Source organism: Leishmania mexicana, chromosome 20, assembly GCF_000234665.1.
Source record: "Leishmania mexicana MHOM/GT/2001/U1103 complete genome, chromosome 20".
Lineage (NCBI taxonomy): Eukaryota > Euglenozoa > Kinetoplastea > Trypanosomatida > Trypanosomatidae > Leishmania > Leishmania mexicana.
This window is the reverse complement of record NC_018324.1, coordinates 2,236,771-2,257,708: the sequence shown is the minus strand read 5'-3', so window position 1 is coordinate 2,257,708 and position 20,938 is coordinate 2,236,771. Positions and strand designations below refer to the sequence as shown.

General features: G+C 55.5%; 4 protein-coding genes across 4 annotated transcripts; all 4 read left to right on the top strand.

The window, feature by feature from the left end:
• Positions 1–6,367: 6,367 nt before the first annotated feature.
• On the top strand, positions 6,368–7,537 carry LMXM_36_5950 (conserved hypothetical protein; the record flags this gene model as incomplete). Its single annotated transcript, XM_003874905.1, has 1 exon — positions 6,368–7,537. One exon carries the CDS (start codon positions 6,368–6,370, stop codon positions 7,535–7,537), a length of 1,170 nt encoding a protein of 389 aa, XP_003874954.1.
• A 2,577-nt stretch (positions 7,538–10,114) lies between these two features.
• LMXM_36_5940 (conserved hypothetical protein) lies at positions 10,115–11,986 on the top strand (the record flags this gene model as incomplete). Its single annotated transcript, XM_003874904.1, has 1 exon — positions 10,115–11,986. One exon carries the CDS (start codon positions 10,115–10,117, stop codon positions 11,984–11,986), a length of 1,872 nt encoding a protein of 623 aa, XP_003874953.1.
• Positions 11,987–13,430: 1,444 nt separating this feature from the next.
• Positions 13,431–14,309, top strand: LMXM_36_5930 (conserved hypothetical protein; the record flags this gene model as incomplete). Its single annotated transcript, XM_003874903.1, has 1 exon — positions 13,431–14,309. The coding sequence occupies one exon, from the start codon at positions 13,431–13,433 to the stop codon at positions 14,307–14,309; it is 879 nt and encodes a 292-aa protein (XP_003874952.1).
• Positions 14,310–16,721: 2,412 nt separating this feature from the next.
• On the top strand, positions 16,722–17,210 carry LMXM_36_5920 (putative kinetoplast DNA-associated protein; the record flags this gene model as incomplete). The annotated part of the gene is made up of 1 exon (XM_003874902.1): positions 16,722–17,210. The coding sequence occupies one exon, from the start codon at positions 16,722–16,724 to the stop codon at positions 17,208–17,210; it is 489 nt and encodes a 162-aa protein (XP_003874951.1).
• Positions 17,211–20,938: the final 3,728 nt, after the last annotated feature.

Below are 20,938 nucleotides of genomic sequence, written 5' to 3'. Positions count from 1 at the left end.
TTGCCTGTTCCTTTTTGTGTTCGCTACCTTTTGCTCGCGTGTGCGTGCGTTCGGTGCCGCTCTCTCTTGTTCGACTCATCAGCTGTCTCGATCCCATGAGGACCTCTCTGCTTATAAGCCTTCCCCCCTCCCCCTCCCTCGCTTGCGTCTTTTCCATGAACCTCTCTTGATGGGCCTGCGCGCCGTCCCTTGTGCGTTCTCGTGCTTGAGCAGCTCGTTTCTTTCCCTCCTCCCTCTCTGCGGGTCTCTCTGCGCCTTCTTGCATCCATCCTCACAGAGCCTTCTCCCTGCGGTGTTGGGGTGATTTTAAGGCTGCGTTTCGCGACTGCGTGCTTTGTCTCTAGAAAAAAGAAACAAAACGCCAGCAAGCATCATGGAACAAGGGAGGGGGTGCATAGAGAGTGAGCTACAGGAGTCCGCAAAGGGTCGATGAGCAGAATGTCTAGGGCTTCCTGTCTGTCTGTTTCTCTTTTTCCTTACCCTTTTGTGTTTCGATGAGCACGTAGCCGTGTGGCGCAACAGCGGTGTATGCAATCGAACTCCGCGCGTATATGTGCTGCCTTATTTCTCATACGGCGGACACGATGGGCAAGAAGACTATATATGCATATATAGAGAGATAGATTCCCGTCGCGTTCTTTTCAAACGAGGAGCATGACCGAGAGCACGAGAGAAGGGAACAACAGCGGAAAAGATATCGAAGAAAAAAGGGGGGAGGGTGTGTAAAGGCACGGAGAGAAAGATTTCGAAGATCTAGAGCGAGACTCGCGAAGCAACAACAAAAAGACGCCGATCCTGCGATGTGATGTCACCTACGTGACACATACTTGCCTCAAAAACATTTTTTTTTATTTCTTTCGGTGAGGGCCTCTCGGTGGTGTTCTCACTTGAGGTTTTCGCTCTTTGTTTCGCCTCTTGCTTGATAAGCCGCGCTCTCATACAGTTTACCCTCTGCTCCATCTCTCCACGCTAGCAGTCTCTCGCACCTTTTTTTTGTTGCTCTTGCTTGTGGGACGCATACGTTGGTGTTTGTGTGTGGATTCGCAGGACCGACACCCGGCTGTCCTTCTCTCGTGTTCACGCAACACGCGACGCCCGCGTCTCTGGCGCCCCCGGCCAAGAGATGAGGACCAGCAACCACGCGAGCGCTTGGTCACGGAAGTAGGCGTTGGTATTGCCCTGTTGGCGCCGCCGAAAAGCAGAACGACGAGGCACGAAACACGCCCCAACGCTATATATATCAGACGGAGCAGGAGTCGAGCGCAATCAACGCCCTATTCGTTGATCACGCGTTCTGGGTCCATTCCCCCCCCCCTGCTACCCCTCTGTGCAAAGCGTGTGCTGATCAAGTGCACGCTCTTTTCCTTTTTCCCGGTTCTCTTTGCGCTTCCCTTTCTTTTATTTTTCTTTGCCCTTGACGCTAAGAAACACTTTTTAACTTGCCCTGTTTTCATTTCATGATATGTACGTGCGGTGCCTATCGGCACCCTCCGCCTTGCCACCCGGTCAAGGAATCAGTGATAGAAGTCGTGGTCGTTTTCAAGTGAAGAGGATTACGTCACCCTGAAGTTTCCTTTTCTTTCCTCATTCTTGCTCTATTCACGCATCACGCCCCGTTGAACCGAATGACTGTGACCCTAATGGGCTTGGACCGCATGTCGCTTCCCTCTCATGTTTGTTTGCCTCTCTTTCCCTTTCTTGGTGTTCCCGTCTCACTGACGGCCCTGATGACAGGGAGACACCTCAGTGTGTGGCGTCAGTGTCCTGCACCTTCTCTCTATGTGTGTGTGTGTGGGGGAGGGGAGGGGAGGGGAGGGGAGCCACGCAGCCCCTTCCCTTATCCCTCTGCCAAATGCCGCGCCACTTCTGATGGGCGACAAGATCAGGTCCCTACGACGTAGGGGAAGTCTGACCGATGCATCGCTGCAGATGCCGGCGGTCAGGTCGTGGACGGCGTGGTCGCCAGCGCGACCTGCGGCAGTGAAGATGTTTGCACGATCCACATGATGGGTGATGCACCAACGCCACTCGAGCGTGTATCCCATCCCCGGGCCCTCACACCATCTACTGGCCAGGGGAGCCGGAGTGCCACCTCGAGGGGATGCGTCGCGGGTGGCAACCGGCATGATGGGCACAGCGGCGAGGCAGTTGTTGCGCTCAGATGTACGTGGCGGGGCTTGCGTTAAACGGTAGCATGCAGTTCATCTCTCGTTCTACGACCGAACAGGGGTGTTGAAGGGAAAACAAAGTGTCCAATTGCTGTGGCTGTTTCTTGTTTATTACAAGTTGGTTGCTGGTTGTTTGCTGCAGGACATTGATGGTCTCTTCTTTGTTTTCGTGTACTTCCTCCTGATGTTTCCCTTGCCTCTTATGCTCCCTTCTCTGTCTCTGTGTGTGATGCATTTCTCTGTCGCAGATTTCACTTGTCGGTGCTTGCTTGCTTGTTGACTTTTCCCCTGTCGCTGTTTCTCTGGCACTGCCTTCTCGCGCTCCTTCATTTTTGCTGTTGCTGTTTTCCGTGTGTCTATTTTGATGGACTTCTCCCATGGGGTTATGATTATTTCCTGTTCTGGCGGGGGGAGGGAGGGTTGGGGGACGGTGTAGGGAAAGGGTGCTCTTTGTTACCCCCTTCCCTCCCTTTTCGATTTCCTTATGAGGATGCGAGCCATAACGAGAGGACTGAGGACGCCTTGCAACCAAAAGCAAACCAAAACAAAGAGAGACAGCAGAACGCAGCTGGATTTCGGAACAGATAGCGAACAGCAACAAAAAAACAAGGTGACGAAAAGATGGATGGGACGACGAGTTTTTGTTGCGTTTCGCACACTGGGCCTGTCTTACACATTGTCCTTTCGCGGCCCTCTTCCTCCTCTTCACGTACATTATGTGTGGTCGGTTTTTTCGACTGTCTTCGTTTCTGTCTCCGCCTCTGCCTCTCTCGGGGTTTCTGTTGGTGCTCCTCCTTCCCCATCTTTCTGTCTAAGCCGGCTCGGCGGAACGGGCCTTTGAGTTCATTGCCCATCTTTTCTGTGTGCTGGCGTGCACCCTGGCTTCTCTGTGATGCATGGGGGTGCATCCATGAATTGGGGGTTGCTGCTGCAGCTCCTTTTGTTTCAGGATGCGCTCTTTTCTCTCCTCTCTGCATCTTCCCTGCCTCAACGGAACGCTGTAGACACGCACACAAAAGGCAAAACTAGGAGGACCGCTGTAGGCACTCTCTGTCTTTGAAAGCGACTGCACAGCCCGGCTGCTCCCCCTCAGTAATTCACCGCGTTTACTATACGCCCCCCCCCCCGTCCCCCCTCGTTGTATGCTGCGTAATGAAATCAGCAACAACAGAACTGTGTCTTTTTTTCCTGCTTTTGTTTCGTGAGTTTTTGCCCTTCTCCTTTCCCTTATCCATGTTGTTCATGGCTTTATGCCGCCCTCACTGAGCGCCGATAAGAAGAGAAAAATGAGCACCGACGCTGACCCCCCCCCCTCCCCAGATGGACGCACACAACAACGCATCCGTATAACTCTACGCACTCCGTGCGGAGGCACATACAGGTGTGTATGTATATTCATTATCGTTTGTGCTCAGGTGCATCTCGTTTTTCGTACCTTCTCTTGTCGGTGGCTCGCATTTATTTAACGGTTTTGTTCGTGTCTGTGGCAGACCGGTGAGACGTGCTGTTTCCTGTTTTTCCATTTCGTTTCTTTCCGCGTTTATTGTATGCACCTCCAGGCATTATGTTTCGTTCTTTTTTTTCGAGGGACTCTTGTCGTTTCACTTATTTTGTTGTCCTCCATTTCGATGTTGCCTTGGTGGTGGTCTCGCCCTTTGGCTTTCGTTTGTAGCACAGCATCTGTTGCGCGTGTCCGGCACGTGTGTCTCTGTTATCCCTCTCTTTTCTGAGCTCTTCCTTGCATGGACGCCTCCACCCCACCCCCTGCTTCGCGGGCATCTGCAGTGTGGTCTCTGGAAGGTACTGCGAGTACAATGGGACGGCGAGAGCGAGCGCGGGAGAATGCGGAAGCCATAGCATGCACCGTAGAAGTGTCGTCGGTCTCGGATATGACGTCTGCGTGGCCTCCTGAGAACTTTGTTGCGCCTAGTTCTCAGCTGCTTCCCACCCACCCCTTCGTCTTCTGCCGTTGCCTCTGGAATCCACGTCGATGCTGTCTCGCTCCTCTATTTTGTCCCGCGTGGGCGTTTTCCTGTTCTTGTTTTCGTGCCTGTTCCCGCTCTCCGTCATCTTCCCTGTTGTGAGTCGTTGGCGTTTAGGTTTCCTCTGCCCCTTTCCATTCGTCATCCCACACACCCACTCTCATCTTAGAGCGCACTCAGTGTCTTTGTTATCATGGATGGGCGTTTCTTCCGGTTTACCAACTGCCTTCCGAAACAGTAAAGAAGGAGAGAGCGGGGATTGGTAGCAGTGACAAGCAGCTTGCTCTGAGTCTTTTCGTTTGCTTCCTCCCACTTATTTTGTTGCCAGGGTGAGGGGGAAGGGGAGGGGGCCACCGACGAGTGAGACAGACCCGCTCCCTTCCACGTTACGCCACGCATGAATTCCATTGTCTTGCTTTCCCCCGCTCGGTTGGGAGCGGCACCGGAGCGGACACTCAGCCTTTTCCACATTTTTCTTTTTCGTTTTGTGGAAGTGTGATGCCAGTGTTCGGAGAGGATCTCTAATCCACTCATCCACGCAATCACAGCCAGCAGAGCGGACAGAGGCGCCGGTGCCCTTTCACCCGCTGAACGGATTTCAATCAATTCGACTGCTGCTTCCGTCCCCTCCCACGCTTTCTGCTGCTGTGGCTGCTGCTGGAAGTAGACGTAGTGCTCCGTGCTGGCGCTTGCTCCTTTTTTAACCCTGTCGTCCACCTCGCCCCTCCCCCTACGCCCTCCTCCCTCCCCACTCTCTCGTCCACAGCGGGCATTCTACACTTTTTGCTCACGCATACCTCTACCTTTGAAGGGGAGAGGGTGGGAGGCGGATAATGCTTTCTCGCGCGGTCCATTGACATCCGCGGCCGTTCAGGAAGAAAAAAGGTCTCGGCAAGCTGCGACGCATGCAAACTGAAATCCCCGCCGGACATCCTCTGGTGCTACTAGGGCGTCCATCCCCGCTTCTGCCGTGCGAAGATCTATGCGTGCACCGTCTCCCTCTGGGTGCAGCAAATGCTGATTTACCTTAGCGATATATATATATATATATACGTTGAATGCCGATTTGGATATGAATGTTGAGTGTTGTTCCTCACTCCGTTCATTCTTACAAGAAAAGGTTTCTCGCGGTGTGTGTGGGTGTGTCATCCCCTCCTTTCTCTCCACTATGCTTCTCTGTAAGTGCCTGCATGCTCTTTCTTTTCCTCCGTCTCCTTCCACACCCGCAACCCTCCTCCTCCCGACGTTGGTTTACGCTTGTGTGCCCCCGTCACTATCGCACAACATGCCCGTGGCTGCGTTGCTTCAGCGTCCTTTTCCTTTTGGTTTAGTGGTGCGCTTGCTGGGTCTACTTCCAAGGCGTTGCTGTTCCTTGTGGTTGTCTGTTTCCTCCTTGTCCATCTGACCTCCTTTCTTCGGGTTTCGCGTGTTAGCCTCTTTGCCTGACCCGCTCTGGATGCGGGGATGCGCCCCCGCTGCCCTCCCCCCCCCACCCCGTGAAACGGCGGTGACGAATGAGTGCAGAGTGTCTTTGGTCTGTTCGCAGCTCTCCCACAGCCATTTTTTATTATTGAGCGACAAACCAAAAAGGAGTCAGTACGAGCGCACTGTGAAATAGCAACAGCGTAGTTTCGCTTTTGCCTGACAGGGTTAAGGCGCAGCAACCGTGGCAGACTCCAGAATGCCAGCGAAGAAAAGTGTGATGTGACCCGGCTGCCCCCGCTCACCAGGTCATGGAGGATTGTATGAGACTCGATAGAGGGGAGAGGGCAAAGAAAAACAGGCTTTACAAGCTACCGTGACCCGTGTGCTTTTCCGACATCATGGCCACCTCCCTTGCCTACTCTGTACATCGCACCCACTGGTTCCTCGACGAGCCGTGTAGCCCAGCAGATGCGAGTTTTCTTTTTTTTTTGACGTCGATGAGCTCTTCTCTTTTCACCTCCCTTTCCCGATTCACTTCCCCCTCCACTCCTCCGCTGCAGGCTTTACTGGGGAACGTTCGGCAGCCTCTGCCTCCTTGCCGTATCAAACCATAGTACAGACAGCGCACAGATACTGTATTCTCACCGAGGCAAGAAGTTCAAGTGAAAACGGACACGGAGAAGAAGACCCAAGAAACTACTCGAGTCGCTTCCCTTCTTCACATTTGTCGGTCCGACTCCTTTGTTCCCCCTGAATACGCCCCTTTCTATGACTTATCTATGTCTTGGTGCAATGACGGAGCCTGCGTGCAGCAACATCAGCCGCGCTGCCTTGCGCTTCTACGCAGCACAGCGCACCGAAGGTGCTGCGGGGTTGGCAGTTGATCCGGCGCAACAGGTGGCGGTGGCGCATTATGATCTGTCGCCCTCGGCCGATGCGATGCAGGCGGCGCTGGAGGTTTTCATGAACAGTCACGAGGAGGACGCGGTGAGCTTCGTCGCAGGCTTCTTGCACCTCACCCCAAGTGACAGAGTGACCGCGCTTGCGAAGCTTGAGGGCCATGGGGAGGTCTCACCTGCTGGTGACGCGGCGGCAGGCAATGAGCTCTCGGAGACACGCATGACAGCTGCCACATGGGCAGAACTGCGCCGCCGTCTTCAGCAACACGAACTGCAAACGCATCAGCTTGCGCTGGCTGAGTGCCACTCTGGAGATGCGCAGAAAGCGAATCAGGACTGGCACTCCCTGAAGACTCGCACACAATCATTCGAAAGCGGACAGCGCCCTGTGGACGCCGATACATTGGCGGCACCTGCGGACGTACAGTCGTCTCCCACCAGGAATGGCGACGCGGAGGAGCTGGAAACGATCGAGTTGGAGGAGGGCACGCGCACCGGCATCCTCGTCGCATTCATCGACAAGGGTGTGGCGGAAGTCTCCACCCACTTCGACAACTTCTTCGACGCGGCCGCTACCCCACGCGCTCCTGTGGATCGCGCTCAGGGTGAGACGCGCGACGGTGTACCGACCCCGTCCGCGCCACGCATCCTTCCGACTCTAGACACAATACTCGGCTTGGATACCGAGGAGGTGGAGGTCCCCACTACACCTCCATCTGGGAAGTCCTGTGTTTCGCAGACGGCAGACGCTGGCGACACCGGTGTCCTACCGAATGCGTTTGAGCACCGACCTCGGAGTCGAGGTGAGAGCGATGTCTCAAGCCCGACCTCCTCCGTGGAGAGCGTTGCGCTGCCTGGGGTGGAAGATGCTTGTGTGAACTTGGACGACCCTTGCGAAGCCACCCGAGACACACAGAACGTCGATTTGGTTACGAAGCTCTACGAGGTCATTGCGGAGAGCGATAACTGCGTGCAGCCCTTCACTTTGGATCCTTTCTTCGACTACGACGCCGACATCCTCGGCGAGGCATTCCGCTCCGGTGCCGCGTGGCGGAGAGACTGAGGCTCTGGGGGAGGACCACACGCAATCTCTTGTCCAAAGCGCACGCGCGTCGACGTGTCGAGCTCACGACCGCAGGGACATCCAACGATGAGGAAGGACTTGGCCGCTGCCCGGACCTTGTACACTAGCACATCCGCCCCCCCCCCGTTTTACCCCTCTGTTCCTATTTCTTGCAGCACAAGAGAAGACAGAGGGAAGGTGAGAGAGGACGAACTCCGTGATGACTGAAGTTGTTTGTCACCACAGACACCACCGCCGTGGGAAGGATGCACCTGTAGAGATGAGCGATGCATGCCACTCGATGGCAAGCCTTCTGTTCTCTGCTGCGTGTACTCTTCTCTCACGACATCGGCGCGCTACGCACTTTTTTTTCTCCAGCGCTCCGTGTGTGCACGAAAAAAAAATGTCAACTACAGGATCATCAGACGACCGGCACGCGGTAGATGAAAAAGCTTTATGGGGAGAGTGTACCTATGGCAACTAGGCAGGGATGCGTCAAGGTGATTTCCATGGATCTGGGGAGAGAAGACCGAGCCGACGCGCCGCCCTTTCTTCTGGACTCTCTCAACACTGTCGTCCTGGCCTCGTTGTTGTGCGTTACAGCATGGTTTGACTGCTCATCTTGTTGTGTCCTTTTGTGTTTTTTCGTCTCTGTGGAAAGGTCGCGCTTTCCCACCGTGTGCCACCTTTACCTCTCATCTTTTCCATCGGTCGGTCTCTCTGTCCTCATCTCATGCCCCCCCCCCACCGGACCTCTGCTCGTCTCTGTGTATATGTGTGTGAATCCCTTTTCTTCTGCCACCACCCTCCCTTTTTCCTTATAGGCTACCACGCACCCCTCTGTACGTACGCGCGGTTCCTTCAACGAACGCCGACTACCACGATCGTCTCTCCTTGTTGTCCCATCAGGCCGTGACCACCCAAAAACATGGGATACACTATGCAGCACGCAAAGACAAGCATCCTTTGCGGACAAGTATCACACACCAGATGAACAAGAATGCTGAGCTCACGAGACGACAGACGGCTATCCTCGACTAAGTCTTCACGGGCATCGGTCCGCATTGTGCATTCCTGCAACGACGGGTGACGGGGAGTCACATCCGTGGAGCGCACATGTCGTGCTGCTTACCACTGCGCCAGCGGTGTGGTGCCCTTCCCCGTATCCCCACGACTACTTGCTGTGAGGAAGTTAGACTCCACGTGGTGCTCGGTATACGTTCGGGGAATTCGGATATCGCTCGAGCCTTCGATCTGAGCTCGCTTCTCGCTACGATTTTGCACATGATGACCTGATTGCGCACATCTCACTAGCGTGGCACGGCCACCTCACCTGTCGGGTGCCTATGGCTGCTCCCCCTCCCTTATGCCCCTTCTGAACGACAAGCTATGAGCTCCTTCTGCGCAGGCGCACGCTTCTCCACCAGCCCCTTCTGCTTGACGGACAGACCACTTTTCGAGGCATGCAGGCTTCGGGAGAGCTCCGTGTGATGCACAAACCAGGCGCGCAGACCTATACACCGATCAAGATAACCGCACGTGCCCAGAAACGTGCGGGACCTTCTACGCCCGACCGGGTGTGAGCTGGTGAGGCGCAGATGCCGGAAGCATGGCGAGAGAGCCCCGGATCCGCACCACCGAATCCTCCAGGGCTCCCGTGTGGAGAGTCTCCATGCTATGGAATGCCGCGGCTGAAAGCGACTGAGAGGGAGAGGCATGGCATGCAGGTTGGTTGCAGAGTCTCAGGGGACCCTGACCTGAGGCTGGCCGACGACCTCCCTGAGGTCATCCGGCATGTCCGTGGACCAGGATTCCGCTGTTCCCCGCACGACAAACGTCACCGCCCCTGCCCTCGAGCAGGACCCTGGGCGCGGCCCGCTTGGATCAGGGCCTGGACTCCACCCGGGTGTTTGGCTGGCGCCGGGTGCGCCGCAGGTCCCGGACGAACGGGACGAGGAGGTGACGATAAGAGCCCGCCAGACGCATGGCTCGATTCGAGGGCAGGACGGCCTGTTCCAGAAGACGCGGATGTATCCGTGATGCCACTGTGGTGGGTGTCGTGTGGATACATGCGTATGCTTTGCTGACTGGTTCGTGACAGGAGAGCACGGTACGGAAACACTATCGACCGTGCCTTGGCTTGCACTCTTGTTTTTTTTTCCAGCTTATTGTTGGCGACTCTTACCACGTCTCTTACCATTCGGCTTCGCCACGTGCGCTGAATACCTGCCCTCTCTCTTGTAAAGCAGCTGGGGGACGCAGCCGATGATTCGGCAACGTGCTGATGACGGGCAACTGAAAAAGGTAGCAACCACAAAAAAAAAGAAAGTCTACGTCGGAATCCGGAAAAGCCAACATAGTGCCTGCCCGCGGAAGTTCACCAAAGTGATGTAAATGGCGTGTGCGCCTCCGTTTCCTTTTTTATGCTTTCACCCCTTTTCTGTACAGGCGTGCCTTGGGAAGCGTTTTTCTTTGATTCCTTAGTTTTGACGTCTCTCGTCGATGCTACATCACATTCGTTATCTCCCTCATGTGTACCGCCCCCATCTCCTCCCGCCCTGCCGCCTGCCTCTAGCCATGTCGGAAATTGCATCGCAGACATTTTCGTCGATCCCGTTTTACAAGGGATATCTTCCATTCAAGGATGCACAGCAGGCGCAGTCCTATGTTGTACTCGCCCTTACCACAGAAGACGCACCACTGCTCTACGGCGATGATACGTGTGCCTTTGGGTCGGTAGGGAGCGGCCACGCGGTGACCAAGGTGTCTACTACGCCCGAGCGTCCCATAACACCAGAAAGTGCGGCCTCGGGCCACCAAACTGCTCTGCTGCATTCATTATCGTCGCCGCCGATGCCACCACCAGACAGATCCCCGATCACGGGCAGTCGCTCAACCACGAACGAGAATAGCCAGGCGTCACCAAACATGCTAAGCAGCAGCGTTGACTCCACAGGCATGCATACTGCCGCTCCGTTGACGACCGCCCGCGGTGGTGACGTTGCGTTTTACCTCTTCCATAAACGTGACGTGCAACCGCCGCCGATCCGGTTCTACGTTTCTCCGAAGAAGATCCATCGCTGCTTCCGTGGGTGCGAACGATTGGGCTGCTTGTGCGAGCGCATCCACTTCAAGCCAGATGCGTGGCGCATGCGTCTGGAAACGTTGCCGAGGCTGCCGCTGACGGTCGCGTGCGCCGGGCAAAACATACGTGTAGCGCCGAACCAGATTGAGCCGACGGCCGGGTACTTTTTTGCCCTTGGGCTGAAGACAGCCAAGGTGCTTCCTGCTGTGGTGCCGACGATGTGTCGCTTCAACACGACATGCCGAAATGGAATCAGGTGCCTGTACATTCACGCCGACACGATGGTGACGCCCAAGCAGGTGCAGACGTCTGAGATTACCCTGCGTACGTGGGGCCAGCAGGTGATGGACAACGCCCTGTCAGACAATGAGGCGAGCGCCTTCTTCGAGTTCCTCGACGAGCAAGGCGTGCGCACTGTGGGGGACATGCAGGTGCTGGGAAACGCCGCCTTCGATTCGCTGGCCGCCAGAGTCCCGCCGCAGTGGGCGGAGGCCTTCTTGACGCTGTCGGTGTTGCGTGACTTGGACACGAAGATGCTGCTAACGGACGCGCTTATGGCGTTCCCGCGCATAGAGGCGCCTGTGAGACTGCCGGGCTTCCTGAATACCGTCGGCGACCTGCTCAACCTGACCGCGTCTGCCTTCATGCAGCTCCACGTCGCACCGTTTGTGATGAATGCTTGCTCTCTGATTCGCGCCCGCTACGGCACCGACGAGACCTTCAGCATCATCGACCTCAAGAAGGAACAGCCCGACACCTTCTTCATCAATGCTACGCGCATGATTCAGAACTTCTGCCGCACGCATGCACATTGTAGCTGGCGCAAGCACGATCCATCACGGCCAGTAGTCACGTCGGTGCTTACATTTGTGGATGTGAACAAGTGCCATTGTCACCTCAATGGCGACAACCCGGAAAACACGCGCGAAGAACACATCGACGCACCTATTCCGGCCGACATTGAAGCAATGGGCACGCCGAGCGGATCGTGGTGCCAGTGTATGCGACGAGGCGTGATCGCGGTCAACTACGAGCTCAGCACGCCGAGCGGGTCGCGCTGCTCCGAGCAGAATGCGATGGGCAAGCTTGCCTCACTCGGTGTCCCCACCTGGGGCGTGCGAGAGGTATTTGTGCACGGAATGGCCGCGAAGGAGCCGAACCCGCTCTTCCCGTGCGGCGTGTGCGAGAATATGCTGCGGAGAGTGACAAAGGACGTTCTCGCCCACTACGGCGGCGACGTCACGCTCTACATGTTTGACGCCACCACCCCGCGCAAAATCGTATTTCTCACAATCTCCGAGATCTCCAACCGGGACGGCGCCAACTTCAAGAAATTTGTTGCCGAGGACCTGCGCAGCCGCTGACACATTCTGCAGGGGTGTCTGAAGAGAGGGAGGCGCCCGAAAGGAATGAGGCAGGAGGGCGACTGTCCCACTACGTCGCTGTTACAGAAGGGTCGATGAGGTGTGCAGCACGCATACCTCTCCTGTTGCACCCCATTCTCCTCTTTTTTCGTGGGCCCTCTGCCGCGCTCGTTGGTGCCATTCGCTGTCCCTGTGCTTCCGTGGATGGGATCATGGATGTAGTAGTGTATATCTTGTTGTGCGGTCGGTCTAAAGTAATGCTCCATGCCGCAATGAAAGCAGCGCCGCGTTCGCGCGATCGATGATTCTTCAATCGCATGTGAAGAAAATGTCAAGCGCATCTGCGCTCACGGGCCATACGCGTTCAGGCGCTGGCACAGCGTGTCTGGGTAGCGTGTCAGTTGACGTATGGGTTAGCCGCTGAGACTTGGCAAAGAATGCACAAATTTGCTAGGCTTCCCTACTGCATGTCTTGTGATGGGAAGGAGGCTCTTCTGTGCACCGTGGGCCGACGATGTGGGTCCCTCTCACTTCTCTCTTGCAATGATTGAGCACCTCCTCTTCTCCTCGATCCCCTGGCCTCCTATCCACGTCTTCATTTTTTTTTTCTGCGTTCCTAGCGGTTTACTGAACATAATCTCAAAGGACTGGTCCAGCTCGTCGGGTCCATTCATTTCTCCGCCTTCTTTTTAGTGGCTGTTTTGTTGAACGGAAGAGCGGGAGAGGCGTGTTCGCGCATCCGGTCGTTTGCGTGCCTCTTTGTTTTGTGCTTGCATGAGCGATTGGCGTGTGCTTCTTTGTTTTTTTCCGCTGTTCTTGTCGCGCCACGTGAACACACACAGACACACACACACACACACACACACACACACAAGAGGAGACTCTAGAAGCACTCTCGTCGGTATTTTTTTTTGTCGTGGCGCTGAGCTTCCGGCGTTGGAGCACAGACCGCGAACACACGCGACCGCGCGCTGCATTCGCCCCCATCTCCGTGAATTTCGATGGTTGGGTGGCAGCCATCCGCTCTCGCATCTCTAATTCCACGCATCTATCTTTATTTTTTTTTGTGGTTCTTGTTGTCGTTTCATTGTACTTCGGGCATTAGATTTCACCACCGCGCTATCGCAGAGTGCAGACCTTCATTCGCTTTCTACTTGCACTGACGAACGCACACCCAATATTTTCGTACACAAGAGGGATCAGCACCACCCCAGGGGGAGGGGGACACGTGCCAAACTAAGACACCGCCCTTGCGGGTACACAAACAGGGAGCCAGGGAACGGTGAGACCCTCCCGTGCACCGCCCTTTACGCCCTCGACTTTGTGCTCTCGATTGCGTACAAGCGTCTTCTCGAACTCCGTCCTCTCCCGCAGCACCCCCATCACCGTCTTGAATGGAGCTGAGAATACAAGCGGCACACAGACAACAACCGTCTTCGTCAAAATGTCTGCCTTATCCGAGCGACTCGTAATGCAGCTGCTTCGCATTCGCAACCGCGAACTAGAGCTAGAGACGAAGCAGCAGGAGCTGGACAGCAAGCTGAGGCAGGAGGAAGATCTCCGCAAGGAGCTCGAGGTCGAGCAGGAGAAGCTGGCAAAGTTGCGGAGGGTACAAGAGACCCTCGAGAAAATGAACGAAGAGCTGGAGGCGAAGTACAAGGCGGTGAAAGAGGACGACGAACTGCAGCGAAAGCAGATCTCGGAGGAGCTGAAGAAGCGCATTGCCGAGGTGGATGAGGTGTCAAAAGATTTGGCGGAGCGTGAGCAGCGTGCGCAGTCGCGAAAGGAACTGCTTTTGAAGCAACTGGAGATCTACGATCAGCACTCGAGCTCCGGCAAGGAGAAGTTCGACGAGCTCGTGGCGAAGCGCGCAACCGAGATTGAGGTGCTCACCAAGAAAAAGGGCGATAGCATTCGCCGCACCCCGGAGCTGCGGAAACAGCTAGAGACGGAGACAGAGCAGCTGACCACCGCCAAGGCGCAGCAGGTGGTGCTCCAGGCCAAGGTGAACGAGTTCCTGGACCGTTTCTCGGTTATTCAATCACAGCTGAACGAGGCCAAGAAGGTGTACGAGTCTGCCTCAACCGATAAGGACCGCAACACGCGCATGCTCAAGGCACTGGAGAGCGACCTTGAAATGCTTCGGCGTCGCGCCGCGACGAGTAAAGCAGAGCGCGACAAGGAGCTCGCCAAGGTCACTGCGCTGACGGAGAAGAAGGAAGCGGTACGAAGCCAAATCAATACCTTTGAGAACATCACAAAGATGCTGTCCGCGGGTGAAGATGGCGATGCGGCGACTGGGTCGACAGAGTCGAGAGAGTGATGAGAAAGCTCTTCTGCTCTGTGTTGGGGAGGTGCAGGGGGATGCAGACCGTGTCAGTACGCGTGATGTCTGTACTCGCTGGCTGCCGTCGACAGGTGACAGCTCCGAGTATTTGGCTTCTGCAATGGGACTCCCCTCTTCATCTGGCGCCGCCTTGGAGTCTTTCCTACGCCTCTCGCGCTGAAGCTGCGACAGCGTTTCGCTCTTACTACAAAAGAGAAACAGTGCTGCTCTTTGTGCATATGTTCATCTCTCTCTCGGCACATGCCGTCTGCTGGTGTGCTTCGACAGTTGAGGTGTCATGTGTCAGGGAGGCAGCGCAATCAATCCCTTCGCCATGACGTTGTGTTCAGGCTACTTTTCTTGCACCGTGGCAAGAGGAAAAAAAACGGCAAGCACCACAGCGCTGAGGTATTGGTGTTACATCAACCAGCATGGGGCACCCTTCGCCCTTTCTTTCTGTTCGCTCCCTAAGAGTGTATCACGGCTGCGCTTTGCGGTAGAGGGGAGGGCGGGGGGGTGGCGCTCTCGTGTGGGGCTCCTGTGCATTTGTCCTATACGGATTCTCTGTGTATATGGGTCTCTCGAGCAGCGTAGTCGGCAAACCCAGCGAATTAATCAGCGAGGCCACCCCTCACCTAGCGAAGCGAATGGCGTGCCTTCCACTGCCTTCTTCCTCAAACTCGTTTCACCGCATCTACTTGCCACGCTGTACGTTTTGAGAGGTTCGCACCGCGGCGGGGGCACTGCAACGCCTCCGCCGCCGTGAGGTTTTGGACGAAACCTCAGAGTACGGCTGCGTCGGCATCCGACGCGAAGAACGCACGAACGCAGCCGTCGCGATGGGTGTGGACGCCTTGTTTCAATCAAGCTCGTGCTGCACAAGAAGCGTTTCCTCACCGGCAGTGCCGCAGCTCGTGGTTGGGTAGGCGGTGCGGTCGTTGCTGTGGGGGATGAGGCATGAACGGTGCCGGTGCACGGCGTGCCATGTCCCGCAGAGTACGCGATGCTGCCCGCCCCAAAGCCCATGTACCACTGCTAGCCCCCGTACCCTTGCGTGGGTGGACTACTTCCGACACGATGGTGACCTGCGGTGCCGACGATGAGGGTACCGTCCTGTGCAACCGCCTCAAGATGCTGCTTATCTTGTACTGCCCGGCCGCATTTCTCGCTGTCGTCTGTTACACCACGTCAGAGCACACCGACCGTCATTTCGTGCTCGATTCCAGGAGTGCGAAGGATATCGACTGCCTCCACATAAGCGTACCGGAGGCTGCCACTGTCGAATGCGGCGGCATTGCTGACGCACAGAACACGCCTTCACTGGACGGCCCGCCGTTCAGCTTTCGTTGGGAAAAGAAGGTGAGACGGTGAACTGGTGGTATTACTCGATAGTAGACGAGTAAGGCACGGTGAAAGGCAGCGTGCACGGTGCCGTGGGGATTAAAGGTGCCCTGCAATGCATGGCGTGCCTCGACACTCGCGTACATGCGTCGGTTGCATGGGCATTTCCTTGTGTGCATCGCCCACCACTGACGTTTTGCCTGTACTCCGCTCTCTCACGTCAAGAGAAAAGGGTGAGTGCATCAGGGATGAGTGCATTTCTTTCTCCTTGGGGTGAGGTTACGGAGTCCCTCCTCCTGTCCAGGTGTGTTTCAGACCCTCCCATTGGTGTTTTCTTGCCGTTTCCTTACAAAGGCATGCGTGTGGACTTCGGCACGCAGACACTCATATATTTAGGCGCATGCTGTTGCCCATAGATTGCCTTCCACCACACAGAGTAGCTTACTTGGGGATGAAGAACGGGGGGACGCCCGCTCAACTTGTCCCCCCCCTACCCCTCTCCCCTCCTCCCTCCCCCAAAGAAAGGGCAGAGCATCTATCTTGCCGCCTTTTTCGTGTGGCAGGAGGCAAGGCTCCTCCTCTTTGCTGCCTCCACTAGATGGGTGTTGAGAAAATTGTTGCTCCGCTTTTGGCCGGATGAGTGTGCCCCTCTCTTCTCTACTCTCTCTCTGTGCTTTGCTATGCTTTTGTATACCCACCATCCTCTATCGATCTCCTGCTTCTCTTTTGGCCGCCACCATGCTTGTTTCGCCTTTCGCTTGCTGCGCTTTGTCTAAAGTCACCCATCGCACATCCGTCACCTCGGTGCAGCACGCAAGGAGACAGAGAGAGCGACGCAGTGTCCCCTCTCGGCCCGACCTCTTCTCCCACCTTCGTCGAAGCTCTCCACACCACTGTCTCGTGCATCGCTGCCGTGCACTGCTTCTAGCGCCCGCGTCCACACCCATACACACACTCCATATAGAGTTTCTTCTGTTTGATTTTGCGTGGCTTCGCCCGTGCAGCTCCTGATACCTCTATATTTTTTGATTTTTAGAACTACTGACCCCCCACCTCTTGCCGCCCTCCATGTTCCGCGCAGCTCGTCTTCTCCGCGGCGTTAGCCCCTTCTCCATCTTCCTGATGGACCAGAAGAACAACCCGTCGCTACAGGGCGTGTCGATTGCGAAACGCGGCAAGATGCTCTCCAAGATGTACAAGGAGCTCTCGCAGCAACAGCGTCGTGATCTGCAGAAAAGAGCGCAGGTGCACCCGGGTCTTCGCAAGCAGAAGCGCGCTAGACCGCCGCGCAAGACGGAATTCGCCGAGTTTGTGCGTCAGAACTTCAAAGTTGTGCAGGGTCTCAACTACAGCAAACGCTTCTCTGCCTTGTCTCAGCTGTACGAGCTCCACAAGCCGATCGAGGTGCAGGTGGCCAAAGCACTAAAGGAGGGAAATTCCAAGAAGGTGACCTCGGCCAAGACCGCCGTGAAAAAGGCTGCCACCAAGCCCAAGACCGCCAGAGGAACCAAGGCGGAGAAAGGCGCCCAGAAGAAGTCCGCCGGAAAAAAAAAGTGAAGCTGCTCTTGTTGTCACGTTTTCTGCGCTGTTGCTGCCGAAGGTGTGCTGCCGAAAAAAAGCGAGATAGCGTGCAACCCCATCCACGCGCTGCGTTCATTAGGCGGGTTGTTCCGGGTACTCTTTCACCCTTGACCCATCTTTTCTCCTATTTGCGTCTCCGACTAGCGCTTCTCTGTGTTTCCGGTGTTGTTGGCTTGTTTGGAGGTGGGGGTCTACCAAGCAGGAGTCCAGCGTGCCGCCTACCCCTCCCACACACACCCCTGTCTGCTTCCCCTCCTCCCTTGCACCCTCTTGAGTCCCCCTCCTCTTTTTCTTTAATCGTTCTTTGCTTCCCCGTCGTTGTTTTGTTTAGATTACTGTGCTTTTTCGTGCCCAGTCCCCGCTAAACGCGAGGTTTGATGCACAGTAGCTCCGCGAATGGGAGCTCCTCGCTTCCCTCCCTCCCGCTTCCTTCTCCTTGTGTCTCTGTGTGCACGGCGTCCCGTCATTCTCGTTGTCTGACAAGCTTGATCCGCAGGTCGTCTGTGCGCCCTCCGCCAAACTCGCGTACGCAACTCACCCAACTCAGCATGCGCCCATCACCCGCACATATACCCCATGCTCCTACCGACCCATATGCTCTTTTTTTCTGTTGTTGCTGTGGTTGTTTTATCTCCCGGTTTTTTGTATGTCTTGATGTTACATCTCTCTTTAATTACCCTCGACCTCGTGGGCACGCGTGTATTTGTACGTAGATGATGACGGCCACCACCAACACCTCCCTTTGATGTATTTTCTGTGCAGGAGACCACGACCGACGGCCTGTGAAGCTCTTGGTGAACAACGCAAAGGGAACTCAATGCCCATGATGGTCATTGCAAATAGAAAAAAAAGTGGTGGACGACGTAGAGGGGTGCAACTACCGTGTTTGCACTGTGCGTGTGGGTGTTTTTTTTTTCTCCAAAGGACAGCAGATCGCCGTCCTCTGAAAAAGAGAACGCGATAAGAGCAGGGATTGACTGAGCCGGGTGCACGGGAACTCCCTAGATGCGATGAAACGAGAACCGAACGGGAGAGCAAGACGCCGCTACAGCGCACAAATGCACTGAAGACTCAGGCTGTTGGCGGAGGCGGCAGGCACTCACAAGCACATGTCTTTCATGAACCGGCGTGAACCACCGTCACAAAGGTCACTGCGGAGGTATGTAACCGCTCAAGCGATTTCTTGTGTAGAAGGCCCCTGTTTAAGCGTACGGCTACCTGTTGATGAGCTACTCTTCAGCGCACCTGCTCGCGTGTCTATCGCGTGTCTTGCCCTCTCCTCTCCAGCTGACCGCCTTCTGTCTCTTCCCCTGTCTATATCGCCCGCGCATTCTGGTGTAGGAATGTGTGTGTGTGCATCGTCTTTGAACTCATTCGCGCCTCTTCTTTTTAGACGCTACCGACTGTGCGGCGCGTATACAGCCTCTCCTCCTCTACGCCGTCTTCTCACTCTCGTCTTTTCCCTTGAACGTCTGTGTCGTTGTGGCGCGACAGCGTCCTCCTCTGTCATTCCTTCTTCAGGTATAGATTTTGTTTTCCAGGCGTTTATACGCGTCTCTGTGCGCGCGCATGTGTGGCGCCTCTCGTCTTAGATGGAGATATCGGGGCCTCTGTGTGCATAGTGTGCGTTCTTCCTGTGCTCTCCTCTGCCGAGGAGGAGAGAGCGTTTCATATGAAGAAAATGACGATGAAGGGAGATCCAGCGAGAGTCTCGATGGCATAGGAAACAGCTTGACTTGAGGTGCGTGCGAACATCTTCGTTTTTTTTTGTTGTTGGTGTTGTTCTTCCTTTTTTGCCGAAAGGCCTTTGCATCTCAATGTGTGCGACACCAGAAGAGGCAAACAGCTCAACAAGCTTTTACGTCGTCATTCGTCCACTGCCCCTGCACCTCATCTTCTGCGATCACGAATACTGTCGAGACCTGTCCGATTTGGACGCAGAATTCTGCTTTGCGTCCCCCGCACACGGTGATTCCACCTCCGCCCCTCCCTCAAGCTTTCCTTTTCTGCCCGTGCTTGTCTGCGCTTCGTCGACCTTCTGTATCGCGTCGCTCACACCCACGACGACGACGACTATCTTACTCCCTTTTCTTCGGTTCCCTTTGAATACACGCACACACACACAGACAAACGTGAGGGCCCGCACACACCACGGTGTAGGTGTACCCAAGAGCGGTGAATGATGATGCGTCTCGCTTACTCTCCCCGTCTCTCGCAAAGTTAGTCAGTGCGATCAGCTCCGCCTTCCTCACTGGAAAAAAAGACGAGAAGAATAGTAATCATACGACGTCATCTCCAGCAGTGGCCCATTCACACCCCACGTTGTGTACGCCACGTCGGCTTTCCTCAGACACAAGCCGGTCGGCGGTCACGATGGAGTTTGATCCGAAGAGACACCTGCGCCCGCCTGCGCATGAGCTCATCATCGTGAATACGAAACTCTCCCTCTCTGTTGTTTGCCGTCCTTGCTGAGGACTAGATGCCCTTCAATCAGGACCGCATCACAGCAGTCTCATGGGGGACCTCAATGGGACGTCTCCAATTGCTCGCGTTGCTGCACCCACAACGCAGCCATCACGCCACTCTCGCGAAACCAAGTAGATTTCTCTGGGGTGTGCATAACGCAGCTCGATAAGGGCGAACACAGCAGGCACCTGCCAGAGGCATTCCGCAAAGCTTGTCTACCTGGCGGGAGGAAGAAAGGACGAACGACGACAATGGCCCCCTTGCCTTGCAGCGAATTAAAGGTGTTTAGAGGACCTCAGCCCCACATCGTCTACCACGAAACGTGCACTTGGGAGCTCCAGCACCCTGAAGAGAGAGAGTGAGGAAGCTCATCAGCGTCTTCTCGGCAGTGTACGAGAAGCTGGCCAGCGAGACCCTGTTGTTTTGGGAATTCCGCTCCGTCTTGGAAGAGGTGTGAGCTTGAGATGGACAAACTGTGCACTGCGCGCACACACCCCACAGCAACCCCAGTCATTGCCTTCTTGCCTCACACATAAGGGTCACCGCCTTACGAGGCTGCCTCAGCCACATGCGACGCCTAGATGGCACAAAGCGCTCCGATACCATCCGCATACCCGAAGGGCTACCGCAAAAAGAGGGAAGCAGCTGAATGAGAAGACGAAAATGCTCCCCACGCGTTGAATACGCGACATTTTGCTTCCTCGCAGATACCCGCCTCACAACCTGAAGAGGAGGAGGGTGCCATCCTGCACGTGCGCAGAAATTATCGAAACAGAAAAGCAGTGACTCCGTAAGACCGCGATGCTAAGGTGAACTTCCCTTTCCTGGCCACGTCGAACACGTTCCATGGCATGGCCTCTAAAAGGCTGGAAAGAAAAATAGGGGTGGAACCCCTCAACTTGATGAATCGCCTTCCTCTCCCTCCTGCTCCCTCACCCCAGCCGCCTCCCCCCTTTCTTTGACCCCCCTTCACTCTCCATCTTCGTTTCCACACGCTGACGAGCGTAGAACATATACACACACACACGCAAACGCACACGTGATTCGTCCTCGCGCTTCTTCCCCCACGCCTCTCCCTTCGCCCTTCGTTTTTTTTCCGTCAATTGTCTTCGGACACAAGGAAAGACTCTCTCTTTTTCTGGTGTTGTTGTCGTTTAGTTTTTGACTTTTTTTTTGCACAACATTGTCTTTCCTCTGCCTCGGACTGTTGTGCCTTCGACACTCCTCCCCTCCCCTCC